The sequence below is a fragment of the Dipodomys ordii genome, unplaced genomic scaffold (assembly GCF_000151885.1).
Source record: "Dipodomys ordii isolate 6190 unplaced genomic scaffold, Dord_2.0 Scaffold122, whole genome shotgun sequence".
Classification (NCBI taxonomy): domain Eukaryota; kingdom Metazoa; phylum Chordata; class Mammalia; order Rodentia; family Heteromyidae; genus Dipodomys; species Dipodomys ordii.
Window position 1 is genome coordinate 3,011,484 of NW_012267338.1, and position 18,930 is coordinate 3,030,413.

Here is an 18,930-nt window from a genome sequence, read left to right on the forward strand (position 1 = left end):
AAAAAAAAAAAAAAAGATATCTTGGAGATGGACTGAAGCTAAGTTCATTTATATTTTATTGTTTCACATACATCTATAGATAGCCCTGGAGGTAATTTTTTTTGGAGGTGCCAGGGAAAGGGTCTTGCTATCAAGCCCAGGCTTGCATCAAACTCATGATCCTCCTACCTCAGTTCCAGGCGGTAGGATCATCAGCATGGACCACCACACCTGGCTCTGAGGGCAATTTTATACAACGTATTACCTAATGTTGCACATGAAACAAGGTTTCGTGTGTGAAATTTCTACTGTGATATCATGTTCACACTTAAAAGTTTCAAATTTTATAGCATTTCACACTTAAGTTTTTAAATTAACGACACTTGCTGGCATTCAGCTACAGTTATTTCACTCCTTTGCTGTATTTGGTTGTAGGTTTTGGCAGTTAGTGAGTCTAAAACAAGACCATACCTTTTCTTTCATCTTGTTCTCTGGACATGATTGAAGAAGGAATAGGGTTGGAGTTGAGTGCAGATATCTGTGTGTGTCCGTCCCTGCCTCGAAGCCTGCTGGCCTCCATAATTGTCTTTTTTGATCCCTTCCCCAGTACTGGAGCTTGAACTCAATTCTTGATGTTACTTGGCTTACTAACTCATGGCTGACACTCTATCACTGCAGCCACAACTCCAGCCTGGATTTTTTTTCAGCCTGGATTTTTGTTGGTTAAATTGGAGATGGAGTCTCTGGATTTTTCTTTCCAGGCTGGCTTCCAACCATGATTTTCCAGTTTTATTATCCTCCTGAGTAGCAAGGATCTCAGGCATGAGTCGCCAGTACCCAGCCTTTTAAATTATTCTTAATTGAGCAGTGATTTCTTTGTCCATTGGAATTATCTGAGAGTTTTGACAGTGCTCTTCTAGAGAATTTGAATCACTTGGTCTGTATTCGTCACTGAGATTTTTAACAGTCCAGTCAGAACCAAGAGACCTGGAGCAAGTCTTTCTTTTTGTCCTGTTTATAACAGGGAGACATTGAGGGCTGGAGTACAGCTTGGTTGTAGAGAGTATAGCTAGCAGATAGGAGTTGGATCCTCAGCATTGAAGGAGGGGAAGGCTTAGAACAGTGGTACTTTTTCTTGGTTCTTGAAGGCATCTGTGGATTATGGGATATACAATGAAGTGAGAAACTTGTTCTAAGTCTATGTACTTTTTGTAATCTTCAGTTATTGTTGATGTGCAGTTACTACTTTGAATAGAGGAAACAACTAAAATTTACATAAGTTGCAAAGAAACGCAATCGACAAGTACAGTGTGTCCTATGATGATTTGTATTCTTTGGTTATATATCTGTGGCCACTTTAATAGAATGGTTGTCAAGGATCAAAGATTTCGTCAGGTGTCTGCACATTACATGCCCTTTCCTTTCTCACTGAAGGGTATCTTCATTCACAACCATGGGGAAGTAGCAGGGGAATTTACTTTTAAAGTTATAGTTTATATAAGTACAAATGGGGAAAAATGCTTGAGTGTTTTAGTATTACTTTTCCCTTCATCTTAGTGACAAGCATCATTTTCTTAGATCCAGATCATGAACAGAGTTTGGAGAATATAACTTGGATATAAGCAGTTTTGTGGGAAGTGAAAGTCCTTACATATATTGTTTCTCTCACTAAATAAAGTTGTACTTTGCCCTGGGCAGCTTTCAGACCTTTCCAGGCCATTATTGATGTCCCAGGACCACTTTTCTCATCTGTTCATGGGCATATACTTAGAGCAAGAAATGACGAGGCATTACATTTTCACAAACTATTGCAATATAGATTATTACTGAACAGATTTTTAAAACAATACATTTTATTGGATTTTAGCGAACAGTTATGGCACATCACTGATAGTCCAAAAACCTTGCTTGTGATTCAAAGAAAAGGGGAAAAAATCTGGGAAAGTCACAGTGGGTCAGTTTTTCTAAGAAACAGACTTTGAGGCTCCAAGTGTTGAGATGTGTGCTGTCTAAAACAACATCCCCTTTGGTGAAGGGATCGGGGCTGGGCTTACAATGGAGACCTCAGCTTGTCCCATAGAAGGAGGAGGCACTGAAGTTGGAAGGGCCTTCCAGCTAGCTCTGAGTTGAGGCAAAAGGAACTAGGCTTTTGTGTAACCACTATTGAATATAGTAGGGTGAAGCAGTAGCTCAAGGACCAGGCTTGGAGACCTCTCCAGGTGAGCTGTCAGTAGCTGAGGGTGTGGTACCTCATTCTGAGAGTGAAGGATCTGGACAGGGCACCCCAGGGGCTGGTTCATGAGTACAACGCGGTGGGTAGAGAGTATATGGGTGGGGAGGAGGGAGAGGAGAAGGATCCGTGCTGCTAACTTATTTTTTTCTGTCATATTTAATTCTCCAGAGTTCTTCTCCTGCTGTTGACTTCAGAACCATGAGCCAAGCACATTATACCAGTTTAATAAATGATGAAACCATAGCAGTTTGGAGACAAAAACTCTCAGAACACAACAATGCAAATACAATCAAGTATGTGGCTTCTCACCTTCATTTTAGCTTTTGCAGAGTATATTGGAACTTTTTAGTCTAGTGATGGTCCCTGCTTCCATGTTGAGGATGGAAAGATAAATGGAATTGTATGTTTATGAAATCAGTGTTTGCACAGTTTTCAGGGTTTGATCCAATTAGCAACTCCTCTCTCAATAACAATGGATTAATGCCCACTTGTCATGCCTGTCAACATGTCTGATTTAGTGTAAGGTCTTAAAAGTCCCAAGTAAGTAATACCTGAGTTGGCCTTTCTGCTAAAAAGGCTCAGTCTTATTTTATGAAACCCCAGCGAATTTTTTTCACATTCATTTTCCAAAGCATCCTGAATCTAAGACCATTGTTATCCTACCTAATCTGAATTGCTTGTAGCACTTTCTCACTCAAAATGATTAGTTAAGATAGTCATACCCTACTTTTGTAATTATTAAAGATTTTCTTTCTCTCTCTCTCATTTCCTCCCTCTTCTTCTCTTTCTGTCTCCCTTTCCTTCTTTCCTTTTTTCCTTTTTTCTTCTTCTTTTGAGTAGTGGTGTTGTCCAGATATTATCTTCTGCAGCCTGTTGGAATGGAAGTTTTCTTGAAAAAAAGTAAGTGAGTTAAGAGTCTTTAAAAACAAACGTGATACAAATGCTTACCCACTGAAAGCTGTGAAAGACTTCTGCTCATTTTTGATGGTGGCTGGCCACAATCCAATGAATGTATGCAAGAATTAAAATGTCAACTAATAATGAATGAGAGGACAGCTGGCAGAGCAGCACTGATTCAAGGCTGGTTGGCTGAGAAGATTCCGAAAGACAGAGGGTGTGTCTCAGGAAGAACTGGTGTCATCCAGAGTTAGGACAGTATATTTCAGGAGGAATTGATATAATCCAGAGTAAGGACAGTGTAACTCAGGAAGAACTGATATAATGCGGAGTTAGAATTTTAGAATATTCTCAAATGTTCTTTCCATGTACAATGTTTGATGTGCATTATTTGTTCTTCAAGAATTTTCTTGAGGGGCTGGGAAGGTGGTTCAGTGGTAGAGCGCTTGCCTTGCATGCCTGAGGCCTTGGGTCGATTCCTCAGCACCACATAAGCAAAAAGAAAAAAGCCGGAAGTGGCTCAAGTGGTAGAGCGCTAGCCTTGAGCTGAAGAGCTGAGGGACAGCACCCAGGCTCAGAGTTCAGGCCCCACGACCGGACCCCCCTCCAAAAAAAACAATTTTCTTGATTAATTTGTTTACATATGGGCATTTTCATATTTCTCCAGATGAATGAGCTCAGGGAGATGCTTCAAGGAAGCTTCTTGGATTTGGGTCCCAGCCAGCTCACCTAAAAATTATATTTGAAGCTGAACTCCCAGACAGCAAATAGAATGTGTGTGTGTGTGTGTGTGTGTGTGTGTGTGTGTGTGTGTGTGTGTTTGGCTTTATCTCTTCTGCAGATACCTCCCTCAGGAATCTGGTACAGCAAAAGGGTCTTGCCAAGGGTTCAGATCTTTGGTGATCCCCAAGTCCTGATCATCTCTTAGTCTTTTTCTTCCAATGATCAGACTAATGAGATTTCAAGACAAATGTGTTAGTTAGCTTTCTGTTAGGGTAATACCCAAGATAGTCAACTTAAAAAAGAAGACAGGTTTATTTTGTCAGGTAGGGTATATTGCTTTCAGGTCTTTTGGGAGGAGGTATATCCTTTCGGGAGAGTGTGGTGGAGGTTGTTCATCTCATGGTGGCCAGGAAGCAAAAGAGAGAAATAGAAAGGGGCTGGGATCCCAATATCCCTTTCAAGGTCACATTACTCAGTTTCTTTAAATTCCTTCCATGTCCCCTCTCTAGCCCTCCCAAAAAAGGTTTTACTATCTCCATGTGGTGCTATGTATTGGGAATCAAGCCTTCAACATGTTGGCATTTAGGGAATCATTCAAGATCAAAAACTTAGCAATGAATTAGACTTTAGGACTTGTGTGAATCTTCTGTCTTCCTTGTATTAGACTTTAGTTCTTGTGTGAATCTTCTGTCTTCCTCGTGTCTCTCAGCTCCTGTGTCAGTCAAAGTTCTTCATAGGAATAAAATGGATGGATGGATGGATGGATGGATGAATGAATGGATGGGTGAGAGGGATTTACTGTGGGAATTGCATCGCATGATTGTGGAGACTGGGCACTCCCAGATACACCTTTTGGAAGCTAGTGAATTAGACAGCTGGAAGTTTGGCTCAGTCTGGAGCCAAGGGAACTGCTGGTATATAAAAACTTGAGAAGCTAGGAATGAAGTAAAGGGTTTGATTCAAATCCTAAAGCCTAAAAGCCAGAGAGCCTGGAGTTCTGAGGTCCAAAGGTAAAAGAAGGATGTTCCAGATCCAAGAGGAAGAGAGGGGCCAGGAGAGAAGAGAAGGAGAAGTGTATACTTAATCCAGTCAAATTGAAACCTAAAATTCCAATCCCCTCCTCCCATTATGTATTGCTAACTGGTTTTCAAGTGGTTTCTTCATTAACTCTTCAGTTAAGAGAGTATAGTCATTTGCTTGCATCATTAGAGTAGTGATCACTCAGTTTATATTCTGTTCAGAGATGTATTCACGTGGTTTACTTTTCCTCCTGGGAAAGATATTCTGGCTTCTGTGGATGTCGTTCTTCCAGAGCAGCAGTACTCCCTCAGGAGACTTTGCTCCCCAGGGGGTATTAAGCAACTGCGGCTGATGTTTTAGTTCATTGCAATGGAGATGGTACATTCTTGAATCCAGTGGGTTGAGGCCAGAGGTGCTGTTAAACACACTACAGTCCCATCTGCTCAATAAAGAATTGTCTGTTCCTAACCTCAACAGTGCCAAGCTTCTATCGTTCTGATAGCTTTTTGAAGGTTGAAAGTGGCTCTTGGCCAGACTTGAGCTAATCATTTTAGTGCCATGCATTCCATACAGTTGTGAACTCAGGGATTTTTACTTGCTGAGAAGGTGCTCTACCATTTGAACCATGCCCCTAGCCCTTTTTACTCTGGTTATGTGTTATTTAATGTTTTTGCCAGTCCTGATGCTTGAACTGAGGGCCTGAGTGCTGTCTCTAGCTCCTTTGCTCAAAGTTAGCGCTCTACTACTTGAACCATAGCGCTGGTTTTGGCTATTTAGTAGTTTAGTGGAGCGAAGAGTCTCATTACTGCATGGGCTGGCTTTGAACCATGATCCTCAGATTTCAGCTTCCTGAGTGACAAGGATTATAGGTCTGAGCCACCAGTTCCCGACTTGCTCTGGTTGGTTTTGAGATAGTCTTGCTTTTTGCCAAAGCTAACTTGCATCATGATCTTCCTATTTATGTTCCTGATGTAGCTGGTGCCATTGTGCTCAGCTATTGGTTGGGATGGGGGTCTTGTGAACTTTTTGCCTGGCTGGCCTCAAAACTGTGATACCCTTGATCACCACTTCCTGAGTAGCTAGGATGAACATGAGCCAGTGGCACCCAGCTGTTTGTTGTTGTTGTTGTTCTACAATTTGTATCATTTCAGGAAGCCTGTTCATTCATTACATAGAAGATGCATGATAGCAAACCAATCAAAATGAAAACCATGCTAGGCATGGAGGTTCAAGCTTGTTATTTTTAGGTATTTGAGATGTAAAGATTGGAAGGGCCAACCCAGGAAATCAACCAATAACTGAGTGTGTACCTCAGCCACACAGTGAAAGACAGGTAGGAGGGTCACAGCTCAGGCTGGTTTGGGAATGATGTGAGAACTACCTCAAAAATAACCAAGGCAAAACGGGACTAGTGGTATGGGTCAAATGGTAAGGTGCTTGCCTAGCAAACACAGAGCCCTGAGTTCAATCCCTATACTCCCCCCCCCAAAAAAAAGGAAAAACAGTTTTACCAAGATATCTATATCTATCTATCTATCTATCTATATATATATATGAGTTTAAGAGACATTATATATATGTTATATATAAATTATATGTAATATAACGTACATGTAATAACATATATATGTATATATATGAATTTAAGAGACATTCTCAAAGCCTCTTAAGTGCTAAGCCCATTTAAAGTTATCAATCTGACTTAATAACAAGTGTTTGCAGTAATGTTGGTCCTTGGGTGAATGTAATTAGAATCTCTTGTATTAAATAAGAGAGACATTAATTTTACATTTGCTATAAATCTAATTTTCATTTTTAATTCTTGTTAAGGAAGGCTTTAAATAGGAGATTGTACTTTCCGTTTGTTGATGGATGGATATTTGAATAGAGGATTTTTTTTTTGTACCCAGCTGGGTCTCTGTGTAGCTCAGTGCATCACAGTGGCAGAAAAAAGTGTTCATTAGAGTACTATCCAAAGTGTTGATCTTATTCTACCTGATCAAATTCAAATCTGATCAGAATGGATAAACTATTTCGTTTATCTCTTTATAGCCTTTATCAGCATGTTTGCCTCTCTTTTATTGCATGCATATGTATGCATTATGTACATCTTATTTGTTTAGAATTGATGAACATTTTAAAACAAGTCCGAAAATCCCTGGGATTGACCTGAACTCAACTAGAGTGTTATTTGAGAAGTTAATGAACTCTCAGCATGCCATGATTCTAGAACAGGTAGGTTGCTTGCTTTTATAAAGTTAATTCTTGAAAATGCATTTTTATATGAAGAGTTCAATTTTTTTTTTTTTGGTCAATTGTGGGGCTTGAACTCAGGGCCTGGGCACTGTCCCTGAGTTTTTTTTTCAAAGCTAGTGCTCTACCGCTCTGAGCCACAGCTCCACTTCTGATCTTTTCCTTTTCCTTTTTCTTTCTTTTTTGAGTGGTTAATTGGAGATAAGAGTCTTACGGAGCCTTTTCTGCCCGGGCTGGCTTTGAACATTGATCCTTAGATTTCAGCCTCCTGAGTAGCTAGGATTACAGGCATGAGCCAGCAAGAATTCAACTTTACTTTTTAAAATTTTTATTGTTAGGGCTGGGAAGGTGGTTCACTGGTAGAGCACTTGCCTTGCATGCATGAGGCCCTGGGTTCAATTCCTCAGCACCAGATAAGCAAAAAGAAAAAAGCAGGAAGTGGCACTGTGGCTCAAGTGATAGAGCGCTAGCCTTGAGCTGAAGAGCTGAGGGACAGTGCCCAGGCCCAGAGTTCAGGCCCCATGACCGGGCCCCCCCCCCAATTTTTTTTTATTGTTCAGGTGATGTACAGAGAGTTATAGTTACATAGGTAAAGCACATTGCTTTTTGAACAGTGTTAAATCCCCTCCCTCATTTTCACCCATTCTGCCCACATCCTCCCCCTCTTCCGACTCCCCTCCTCCCTGCAAAGTGTTAAAGTTAATTTCCAACATAGTGGCTGGTGAGTGTCACTGGTGCATTGGTTTACCCTTTGTCCTATCAACGAATTCAACTTTTAAGAGGAAGGGAAGAAAGGAGATACAAGCTTGATACAAATATACTTTTAATTTTATAAAAGTACTCATTTGGGGGCTTGGCTACCAGTTTTGCTTTCTCATATGTATAAATCCTTTCTAAGGATTCACTTCCCCAGAACAAAAGCTCTCTAGGCATAGGAATGGTTAGTGTTTCCTATCCCTGATTGTTTCTGAAAGCTTGGACTAGGGCTGGTTCATGAGTGGCCCAGTACATTACTGACCAAACTTATGAATGTAGAGATTCATTAGCTAAGGATCCGATACGTTTGCATTTCTCATTGCTTGTCTCTTCCATACAGATCTTAAACAGCTTTCAAAGTTGTCTGATTCCTCAGTTGTCAAGTTCACCACCAGATGTCGAAGCCATGAGGATCTATTTAATACTCCCTGAATTTCCCCTGCTCCAAGATTCCAAGTATTACATATCGCTGACTATTCCCTTGGCAATGGCCATTCTGCGGCTGGATACAAACCCCAGCAAAGTATTAGGTGAATTTGCTAAACTCAATACCAGCGCCTTTGGACTCACCTGTTTTGTCAGTGTGTGTGCTAGCCCTCCGTGGATTGAGATCGAATGGTCTCGCTTGCCATTGCAAAACTTTCACATAAACCGTTAACTCCGTTTGTAAATTTGGCCAAAGTAAACTGTTCCCTACAGTTTGAAACAACTCATGCCAAATTAGTCCTGATTAGAAGCAAGTCACAAAGTTAGATTATTCAGTTTTAAACTATTTTTTTTTTTTTCCCTCTCCCATTTGCTTGTAGTTAGTGGCACTTCAAAAACAGGTCTCTATTCTTTCTTTCTCCAGAACCAACTCTAGGGGGTGGGAGTGAGGTGAACAGGTTTGGTGATACTGAGATCTTCAAGAAAGAGAGGGGACAAGTGACCTAGTGGGGACTTACCAAATGTTTGTTTTGTTTTTTTCTTTTTTAGGACAGTTGAGTCTACCCTGATTTTTGCAGGCTCCGGACACTTTGCTGAGATAAGAACCTTCCGTTCCTCAGTGAATTGGAGAGTGTCTCTCATGGGAGCGGCGCCTGAGATGTTTTTATTAATCACGTGCAGAAAGTCTGTCACCTGTCTTTTTACTTTTTCCCCCCCCTTGGTAATTTTTTTTTTGTTTTTTAGGTGTTTGTTACAACTCAGTAACTTCTGTGTTCCAGACGGACTGGGCTGTGACTTGAGCGTGGTCTCCCCTTGAAGTGAAGAGACCTGCTTCTGGCTTTTCCTTGTTGCTTCTGCCTTTGTACAAGAGACAAAAATAGAAATAATATTGAAAGCATTTAGTAACATATTAGTACTTCATGTTTTTAAGGTCAAAAGCCTCTGGGGCCCATTTTTTTTCCTTCATTTGTTTCTGATAATTATAAGATAGAGCAGTAGCAATCTCTGAAGAAATAGTACCTGACTTTTAAGTTTGGGGGGGGGGTTTAGTGTTTTGTTATTTTTAATTTTTCAGGGTATAATAATACAAAGAAATCAGACTTGTCCAATTTTAATCTTAATTTGCTTTTAAACCGGATTATTGAAATTTAAAAGACTACCCCAAAGCAGACAGAACACTATATGTAACCGTCAAAACAAATCAAGAGTTGCCAATACATTGTTCTTTTTATTGTATCCTCCCTTTTCGCCTTTTAATTTTTTTATGGAATATTGTGAAAGTAATCTCAGATATCCTATTATTGCATTGTTTAAATATTTCAGTATGTCTGAGTTTACTTCTGACGAAAGAAGCCAGTGGTATAATCTTTGAGGCTAGGAGAAAGCATTGTTTGGGGAAAAAAGCAGAAGGGATTTTTTTCCCACTGATTTTGCCTCATGGAGGGAAAGAATGGTTTCTGTATTGATGCATGCCATGGGCAAGGTGTCTGTTGTATCCCTGGTGCAGGGTTTTTCCTTGGCAGCTAGGAATGGTGTTGACTAGCACATGAGAACACCACTTGAAGACAAGCACCAGAGCCTCCTGCCTGTAATCCTAGCTGCTTGGGAGGATAAGATCACTAGGTTCACAGATTGAGGCCAGCCCTGGCAGAAAAGCTCATGAGGCTCCTCAACCCATAGCTGGGTGTAATGGTATGCGCCCATATATAAGGTACGTGAGAGGCTGAGGTTGGGAGGATTGAGGTTCTAGGTCATCTCAAGCAGAAAAGCCCTCAAGAATCCATATCAACAGAAAAAAAAACTGGCATGTGCCTGTCAACCCAGCTTCCACAGGAAGCCTAAAATGTAGGGGGAATAGGGTCCAAGTATGTGGCAGGGCAGTGAGACCCTATTTCAAAAGTAACCAGCCCACAAAAGGGCAAGTGTGGCACATGGTCAAGCTCCTGCCTAGCCAGAGTGAGGCCCTAAATTCAAACCTTTGTACTGCCAACAAAGCAAAACACGTGTGGAAGCATGGCTTAACAGTAATGCACCCACTGACCACAAGGCCCTGCTTCTAAACCTCAGTACTGCCGAAATGAAAAACAAAAAAATCTCGTAGAACAAAACACTTTGGGAGTAACACAGTGGGTATGCCTCCTGCCTCAGAAGATACTTAAGTATCTTCTGAATTGAGACTTTAGGTTTTCCTTCAACATGAGTCTTTGAGAAAATTCAGATGAAGCACTGTAAAAAAAGAAAGCCCCAGGGATTCTTGTACAACTGCTGCTTTTGCCAGAAATGTTCTAATGAATTCTTCTTAAAGTCCACTTTGGGAAACTGCAATTTAGACTAATTTTTATCTTCTAGCCATAGGAGTTTTTAGCTAGCAGGCAGAGGATGTAAAAACTTGCTGTGTGCTGAAGCATGTCTTGTCTTTTCTTTTTTCTTAAGATAACTGGTGGTCTCAGGTATGCCCAAAATATTTCATGAAGCTGGTAAACCTCTATAAAGGTGCAGCCCTTTATCTCCTGAGGGGAAGGAAGACGTTCTTACTTCCTGCACTGTTTGACAATTACATCACAGCAGCTCTCAAGCTCTTGGAGAAGTTATACAAGGTGAGCATATTAAGGAGCTGATGGGGAGAGGAGTGACCCAGATTGGTGTGTGGGGGGGGGGGGAGGTGAAGTGCCCTCCTGGGATTTCCCCTGGGAAATCATCATCTGACTTTGGTTCTTATTTTGTTCTTCATAGGTAAATCTTAAGGTGAAGCACGTGGAATATGATACATTTTACATTCCTGAGATTTCTAACCTTGTGGACATTCAGGAAGACTACCTCATGTGGTTCTTGCATCAAGCGGGAATGGTAAGAATTCCTGGGAAGCTTCAGTCGGCTATTTTCAAAGTCCAAGTCAGGACAAGAAGAGCACAGCTAAGTCACACAACTTAGGCCTTGGTTTTTGATGTTTAGCATCATTCCTGTCTCTCATCTAGCTAGCTCTTGCATTCTTGAAGCCTGAAAGTGCTTCAGGTGATCATAAATGTCACCACAAGTCATAAATAAGTAGTCATGCAGAATGTTATACATTTTATGTTAGCGAGACTGGGGCTAAAGCTTGGTGTTAAAGGGTATGCTTGGCATGTAACAAACAAGCCAATAAAGAAAAAAAATTAAGGTATCTAAAGCAGTGGTTTCCAGGGGTGGGTGGCAGGGAGATGGGAGCTGTTTTTTTTAATGAATCTGCCCTTTGGCAAGATTAATACATTCTGGAGATCTTTTATACAGCAGTATGAATATACTTAATACTACTGAGCTATATGTTTAAAAATGATAGCATTTGTTATACATTTATTTTTAACCACAATTTAAAAAAATTCAGTCAGTTAGAAAAGCCTATTATCTGGCTTCTAAGCTTTTTTTTGACTCGATCCTAAAAGAGTAATTATATTAAAGTTATGTTAAAAACATGCATTATTGCCAGGTGCTGGTGCTCATGCCTGTAAACCTAGCTACTCAGGAGACTGAGATCTGAGGGTAGCGGTTGAAAGCCAACTCTGGGCAGGAAAGTTCATGAGATGCTTTTCTCCAATTAACCACCAGAAAATCAGAAGTGGCACTGTGGCTTCAACTGGTGGAGGACCAACCTTGAGCAAAAGAGGTCAGAGGCAGCATCCAGGCCCAGAGTTCAAGCCTCACAACAGACAAAATACAAACAAACAAAACCCAAAACTGCATTATCATGATTGTGGTTTCTGAATGGAGTCACTTAAATGAATAACTTTTTACTTTATGATTCTTTTCTCATAACATATAGTAAAATTAGGGCTTGAATCATAGATGCTTATCTCCTCTGTAGCAATTTGGTTACCACAATTAGCTTGATTTAGTGTGTGGACTTTCAGGATTTCAGTAGAATTTTTCTCTGTTGTAGAAAGCATAGTATAATTAGAAATTGAAATGTATGTATCTTGATATCTTGATTTTTTTTTGCTTAAAAACTTCTATTTCTTATTTTTTTGTTATGTTAATCACTGTAAAGCACGGTAGGAGGAATGAACAATGCAGGGATTTACCATGTTAATTTTTAGGTAGTGTAGCAAATAGGCAGAGGATATATTCAGACAAAACAAACTGGGATGAAGTCTCATTTCTGGTTTACTACTCCGGTCTCAGACAAGTTACCTAGTTTTTTTAGGCCTAGCATTCTCCTTTGTGATAGGTGTTGTAACCATATTGTCAGAACCAAAAGGGAGCAGGCTAGAAGGGCCTCCTTGCAGACTGATTAGCCTATAAGGAGCTCAGCAGTTATTTCTAACTAAGCATTTTTGAGGGCCTAATGTGTCTTTGATCTGGACTAGTGCTGGGGGTGGAGACATGCTGTGGACATGGGTCCACCTGTGCAGAATGTGGTGTTTTTTGTTTTTTATTTTTATTGTAAAGGTGATATATAGAGTGGTTACAGATCATGATTCAGGTAATGAATGTATTTCCTTTTGAACAGTGTCATGTTCTCTCATAGTTTTTCCCCTTGACTGCCCTCACCCCAGTGTATAGTTCATTTCCAACATAGTGTCTAATATGTTTTACTGCTGAATTTGTTTGCCCTTTGTCCCACCATTTCTGTGCTTCCCTTTCCCCTCCCCAAATCAGACAAACTTATATACTTTGCCAGGTGCTGGTGGCAGGAAAGTCTGTGAGACTCTTACCTCCAATAGTTACTCAGAAAAAGCCATAAGTGGCGCTGTGGCTCAAGTGGAAGAGGGCAGAATGTTTAGTTCAGTCCAGAGGCTGCAGTGAAGAGGAAATTACAAAGAGCTATAACATGAATGCAGAAGGAACATTCTAAAGTGGCTGATTTTTGCCCATTTTCAGAAGAGGTGATAGTGACTTATTTTATTTCCGTTCATAACCTGCCATCATTTGTGTTTGGAAATCAGATGGCACAGAGTGAGCATCTTTATTTTCTCCTGTAGAGGGCAGCAAATGTGAAGAATTCACACACACACACACACACACAAACACACACACACACACACAGTGAGCATCTTTATTTTCTCCTGTAGAGGGCAGCAAATGTGAAGAATTCTCTCTCTCTCTCACACACACACACACACACACACACACCCCTCCCTTCAAAAATGAAAGCTCCAGAAAGTGTGCATCTTGCTGCACAAGTAGGAGATGCGGCACACGGGGCTCTGGGCCCAAGGACCGTTGGTGTGCACATGTGAGGCTAGGAAGACCTAGGAGAGGCAGACTGTGCTGCAAGCGTGTGAATGCCACCTGCACAGACACATTTAGGAATGTTGACTTTACACACACACACACACACACAGAGCCAAAGAACTGGAAACACTAGGGACTATGGTGTTCCTAATTCTTCTACTCTGTACCATTTATTGGATCACTGTTTCTATTACATATACTTTAAAAAATGAATTTAGGTCAAAATGCAACTCCATTCTAGACAGGGACCTTCCAAATGAGATTCACTGGTCTGTTGCTAGTTTTAAGTTTGTGAAGCTCATTTTTAGGGATATGCTGCCCCTAAGATCAGTAGCCTCTCTGGGATTACATAGAGTCAAGAGATAGAAAGCTTTTGTTGATGACTCAGATACCTCTATAACCCCAACACAATACCAGTTCTTAAAACAGGGAAGGTATATTATTATTTGTACCCAGCAAGGGCTCACTGCCCAGTGCTCAGAGAAGCCAATGCAATGGCACTGGTTTGTGCCAAAAGAGTTCATTGAGCAGTCAGTCGGTAGGGAGGTCATTAGCTGTCGGCACAGATCTTCCTCCCAGCTCCTGTCGGTATTGGGGGCTGTGTATAGGAAGGGAGAAGGGAAGAGCTCCTTGTGGCTGGATAGGAGCAGAGAAAGTTTTCAGATGCTTGTGTGCAGGTATAGCCTCCTCATAGGTCACACTTTTCTTTTTAGGGGTGTTTCTGTGTAGAGGACTTTGATGTAAAATGTCATTGACCCATTGAGTTCTTCTGCTTCTGTGCCTGTCCATTCTTGGTTGTTTGGGTGTGTTTTTGCTGCCAGTTCTGAGGCTTGAACTCAGGCCTGGGCACTATCTTTGAGCTTCTTTGCTCAAAACTAGTGCTCTACCATTCGAGCCACAGCTCTACTTTGGGCTTTGTGATGGTTAACTGGAGATAAGAGTCTCATGGACTTTCCTGCCTGGGCTGTGATCCTCAGATCTCAGCCTCCTGAGTAGTTAGCGTGAGCCCCTGAAGCCCTGTACGTGTCCATTCTTGTAAGGATGATTTCAAACTATTCTTGAGTAGATTTTGGAACAACAACAACTTAAGAATTTATGTCCAGGCCTTAGCCAATTTCATTATTGTTTTTCTCACATTCAGTATTAGAACCTTTACCTTGCGGGGTATACGGACATGCATCTAGTATCTTTTCCCTGGTGAAATGGTACTTGGAATTAACTAATTTCTCCTGAGAGGGAGATTATGGAATTCTAAATATTGGTTTCAGTTTAAAGCCTGCTTCCCCAGGATGCTTTGTGTGTTGTAGGTGCTTAGCCTAGAGGGGTCTTTGCGGAGTGTCGTGTAACAGGGTGGGGGTGGCTGTGGCTTTCAGACAATTTCAGTTCTTCAGAATAATTAGCTCTGGAGGCATGAGAGCGAGTCACAGTAGCCCGGATGATGTTTGCGTGATTCCATATCTGGTTTCACCGGACCGCAGTTTGTCTGTGCTTATGGTTGCTCCCGTTAGAGAAATGTTCTACAATCCCTGAAGGAATACAGTTCTAAAGGATTAACAGGGTAGATTGTAATTGTAATTACCTGCGAATGATTTCCTTGAAATATGCATACACACGAAAGAAGTATGCACTTCATGTTCATACAGCATTTAAACAACTCTGAAAGCAAAACAAACTTGCAAATTGTATTTGAACAAAGCACTAAAATCAAAATGCACATTAGCTTCCCTTACCCAATGTGGCCACAGCGTTTCTTCAGGAACCAAGGCCGGCCTCTTGCCCGGCCCGTGTGTCAGGCCTGCTGCCTGCATGACTCAGCTCTTCTCTCATCTGCTGGGAAATCTCCGTCCTGCAGCCCAGCAGGCCCCTGGCCTTTTCCTTGGTGAATGCAGCATTTCACTGGCAGGACTGCTTTTCCCTCTTCATATTGTCCTTATGCATTTCCAATGCTGTCATCAAGATAATAGCACATGGCATGAGGAAATCATTCAGAAAAGGCTTTTCTTTTGTTTAGGAAATCATTAAAAAGATAGAACATTCAGATCTCTGAGAATAACTCCATAGAAACTTCTTTTAAGTGAATTACATTATTATTAAGCTGAACATGAAATTACATTTCTGGTTAGGTATGCTTCATTGTAGTTTTATGTGGTTACCATTAATCCTCTGCTCAAAAGCTGATTCACAGATACATTCACATATTGACACCGAGTGTCTTCCCAGGCAAAATTATAAGTGCCCAGTCAGAGACAGTGTGGACCTGGAGTCATAGGCCAGAGGCCCAACTCCAGGGGTCTCATGCCTCAGGCCAGGCCTCTGGCTCCAGTAAGCCAATAGAGAGGAGTAGTGGTGAAAGGCAGAGAAAAGAGCTGTGTTTTGCAGCTTGCTATGTGTGGAAGGAGGCAAAGGGGGCATTATAACTATCTCTAGTACAGACCTGACCATAAGGTTAAGCAGAAGAATTAAGGCAAAGGGAGAGAGGGCCATGATTAAACAGCCCAGGTTTAAATAAAGGTGTCCTGATGGATTGTCGCAGCTCTGGCTCTCCAGATGTTCTGGGAAGGTGGCTGCCATCATGACTTGAGAGGAGAAATCAGGTTGCCAAGAAAGAGATTCCTCCATTCTTCCTCCTCCCTCTCCTCCCTCTCCTCCTCCTCCCCCTCCTCCTCCCCTTCCTCCTCCTCTCCCTCCTCCTCCCCCTCCCCCTCCTCCTCCTCTTCCTCCTTCCTCCTCTTCTTCCTCATCATCATTTGAGAGTGATCTGTCCTGCAAGGCTCTGCTGGTCGTTTCCTTGGGCATAGTTTTAGTCCCTTGTCATTCTATCAGTCACTCCCTTTCTTCCTTCCTAGAACCCTAAGTGATTGCAGGAGACAGACTCAGTGGAGGAGTCAGTATTTGGTTTAGCAGAAACGGTTTCAAAGTCCCTGTTATATGTTTACTAACTATCTTTGGGTATATTTGGCTTTTCCTTGGTATGTGTGAGGATAACATACTACCTGATAGAGCATAGTCCTCACTACAGATTGTGCAATCACAATCTGAAATCCAAGTGCTCCAGAATCAGAAATCTTCTCAGTACCAACATGATGCCACGGTTGGAAAACTCGGCCCTGTGGAACTGTACGAGATGAGCGTCATGCTGGGTGAAGCATAATGAATTCTGTGCTTAGACATTGATCCCATTTCCCAGTATTTCTCGTTCCATAGACACAGATATTACAAAATCTGAAAAATTCAAAATGTTTTTGGTACCAAGCATTTTGAATGAGGAATAATCAACCAATTTACCCAATAAAATTAACTTGTGAGGTCAAAGCTATACAACTTCTGTTTGGAAATTACATATTTTTCCATTTCTTTTTTTTGTGTGTGTGACAGCCCAGTTGGCATCAAACTTGATATCCTGTATCTCGGCTTCCCAAGTGCTGTGATTAGTGCTACCATGCCCCACTGGAATTAGATTTCTTATAAAGAGAATTCAATTAACGCTGAAAATTTTGGCGAATTAATGAAATGACCTTTAAAAGCCCTTCCACTTGTTTTAGAATTGGTTTTGCTTCCCCCCCTTAATCTATTTGTTAAAGTATCTTTCCCTTTCCATCAAAATGTATTCAACTCTTCAGGTGGAGTTAGAGCCATACATAGATGGCTACATAGTCAGGCTATATGATTTTGCTTTTTTAAATTTGATATTGGGGAGGATAAAATTCAGACTTTGGATTTCAAGTAAGACCCTTTTTGTTTCTTTATACAGAAAGCTAGACCATCTATAATACAGGTAAATGACCCTTTTTAAATTTCCTTCTATTATTTTCCCAATATTATTCTTTGTAAAATACTGTAAAATTGCCTATGATGTGTTTTCTTCCAGGATGCTGTAACACTATGCGCCTACCCTTTCATCTTTGATGCCCAAGCCAAGACCAAAATGCTACAGACTGATGCTGAATTACAGATGCAGGTACCACATTTTAAAAATTATGTTTTTCTTTCTGTGATGTTTTTCTTCTGTTACAATTTTTTTCCAAGTAGGAGCAAGTATATCTGGTAACTCTTGGAACTGTTATAAACCTCTTGATAATTTTTTGTTGTTATTTGTCTTTTGAGACACTCTTACTATATAGCCCAAGCTAGCTTTGAATTTGAAATGGTCTTACCTCAACCTCCCAAATGCTAAGATTAAGGTATATGCTACCATGTCTAGAGTTCTATGTTAACTATAACATACATGTTTGAATGCATATTTATATAGATTAGGGTGACAACTATTTTCTGTAATGGCCAGAGGGTAGATATTTTAGGGTTTATGGGCCATAAGGTCTCTGTGACAGTGCATATGTACTGGAATTTGAGTAAAACTGTGTGTGTGTATGTGTTCCATTTTATATAATTTTTCTCATGGGATACATTATTTTTCTTTTGATTTTTTTAAATCATTCAAAACTGTAAGCACTATTACTAGCTTGAGCTGTGCAGAATCAGATAACAGACTGGATTAGAAGAGTCGAGTGATAGTTTGCTGACGCTCAGTATAGGAGAAATAAGCTCATAGATCTTGATCTTTACTGAATAGAAGCCAGTTAGCAAGAAGATTTTAAGGGCATATTCTAACTATAAAACAAAGAGTTTGTTAAGCTTATGATGGCATTTTAGAAAATTAACAATCCACTCTACTGGTTCCTACTGTTGGTGGACATGTGTCTTTACTCATCTCTCTATCTCTTGTCTCTTTGTCTTCTTTTTCTTGTTCCGCATCTATATATGTAGTGTGTGTTTTCATAGTGACACATTCATAACCTTGACAATTTAAATGTTTTCCAGAGGAATGGCCACTTTTTACAGAATGAAAAGCTTATAATGAGCATCTTGTCCTGCTATTTTGGAAGTTCTGTTTTTACCCAATCCATCCTATTTCTTCAAGTACATCATTACGTTAGTCTTAATCAGCTAGTCCAAATTACTCTCTTGGACCTGGTTATAGGTCGTATGATTCACACACTGTTTCACTTAATCACTTGAGTTTAGATTAGAAAGCCTTGTGTGTTGTACAAACAGTAACTTGAAAAAAAAATTTTGCATTCTCCTCCCCGCACGCTCTGAGTAACCAGGTTCCGGTGTTGCCTTCCAGGTGGCCGTCAACGGCGCCAACCTGCAGAATGTCTTCATGCTTCTCACCCTGGAGCCTCTGCTGGCCAGAAGCCCCTTCCTGGTCCTTCATGTTCGCCGGGACAACCTCGTTGGAGACGCCCTGAGAGAGCTGAGCATTCATTCTGATATTGACTTGAAAAAGCCTCTCAAAGTGAGCTCCCTGCCTCCCTGCCTGGGTTTTCATTCAACTGCAAAAACAAAACACAAAACAGCAAAGATCTTATTAAAATTGTGGAGGACAGCCATTCATCATTTTGCTCATTCATGTTTCACGAATTTAATCAGCGGCT

General features: G+C 40.9%; 1 protein-coding gene across 2 annotated transcripts in view; it reads left to right on the forward strand.

Annotated features, from left to right (window-relative positions):
• Herc3 (HECT and RLD domain containing E3 ubiquitin protein ligase 3) overlaps window positions 1-18,930 on the forward strand; it is a 109,829-nt gene that overhangs the window by 57,004 nt on the left and 33,895 nt on the right. For both annotated transcript variants that reach the window (XM_013029773.1, XM_013029774.1), the window contains 9 exons: window positions 2,381-2,505; window positions 3,053-3,112; window positions 6,976-7,087; window positions 8,202-8,391; window positions 10,721-10,884; window positions 11,021-11,134; window positions 17,247-17,270; window positions 17,364-17,453; window positions 18,621-18,791. In XM_013029773.1, coding sequence (XP_012885227.1) covers window positions 2,381-2,505; window positions 3,053-3,112; window positions 6,976-7,087; window positions 8,202-8,391; window positions 10,721-10,884; window positions 11,021-11,134; window positions 17,247-17,270; window positions 17,364-17,453; window positions 18,621-18,791 — 1,050 coding nt within the window. The remainder of the gene's footprint in view (window positions 1-2,380; window positions 2,506-3,052; window positions 3,113-6,975; window positions 7,088-8,201; window positions 8,392-10,720; window positions 10,885-11,020; window positions 11,135-17,246; window positions 17,271-17,363; window positions 17,454-18,620; window positions 18,792-18,930) is intronic.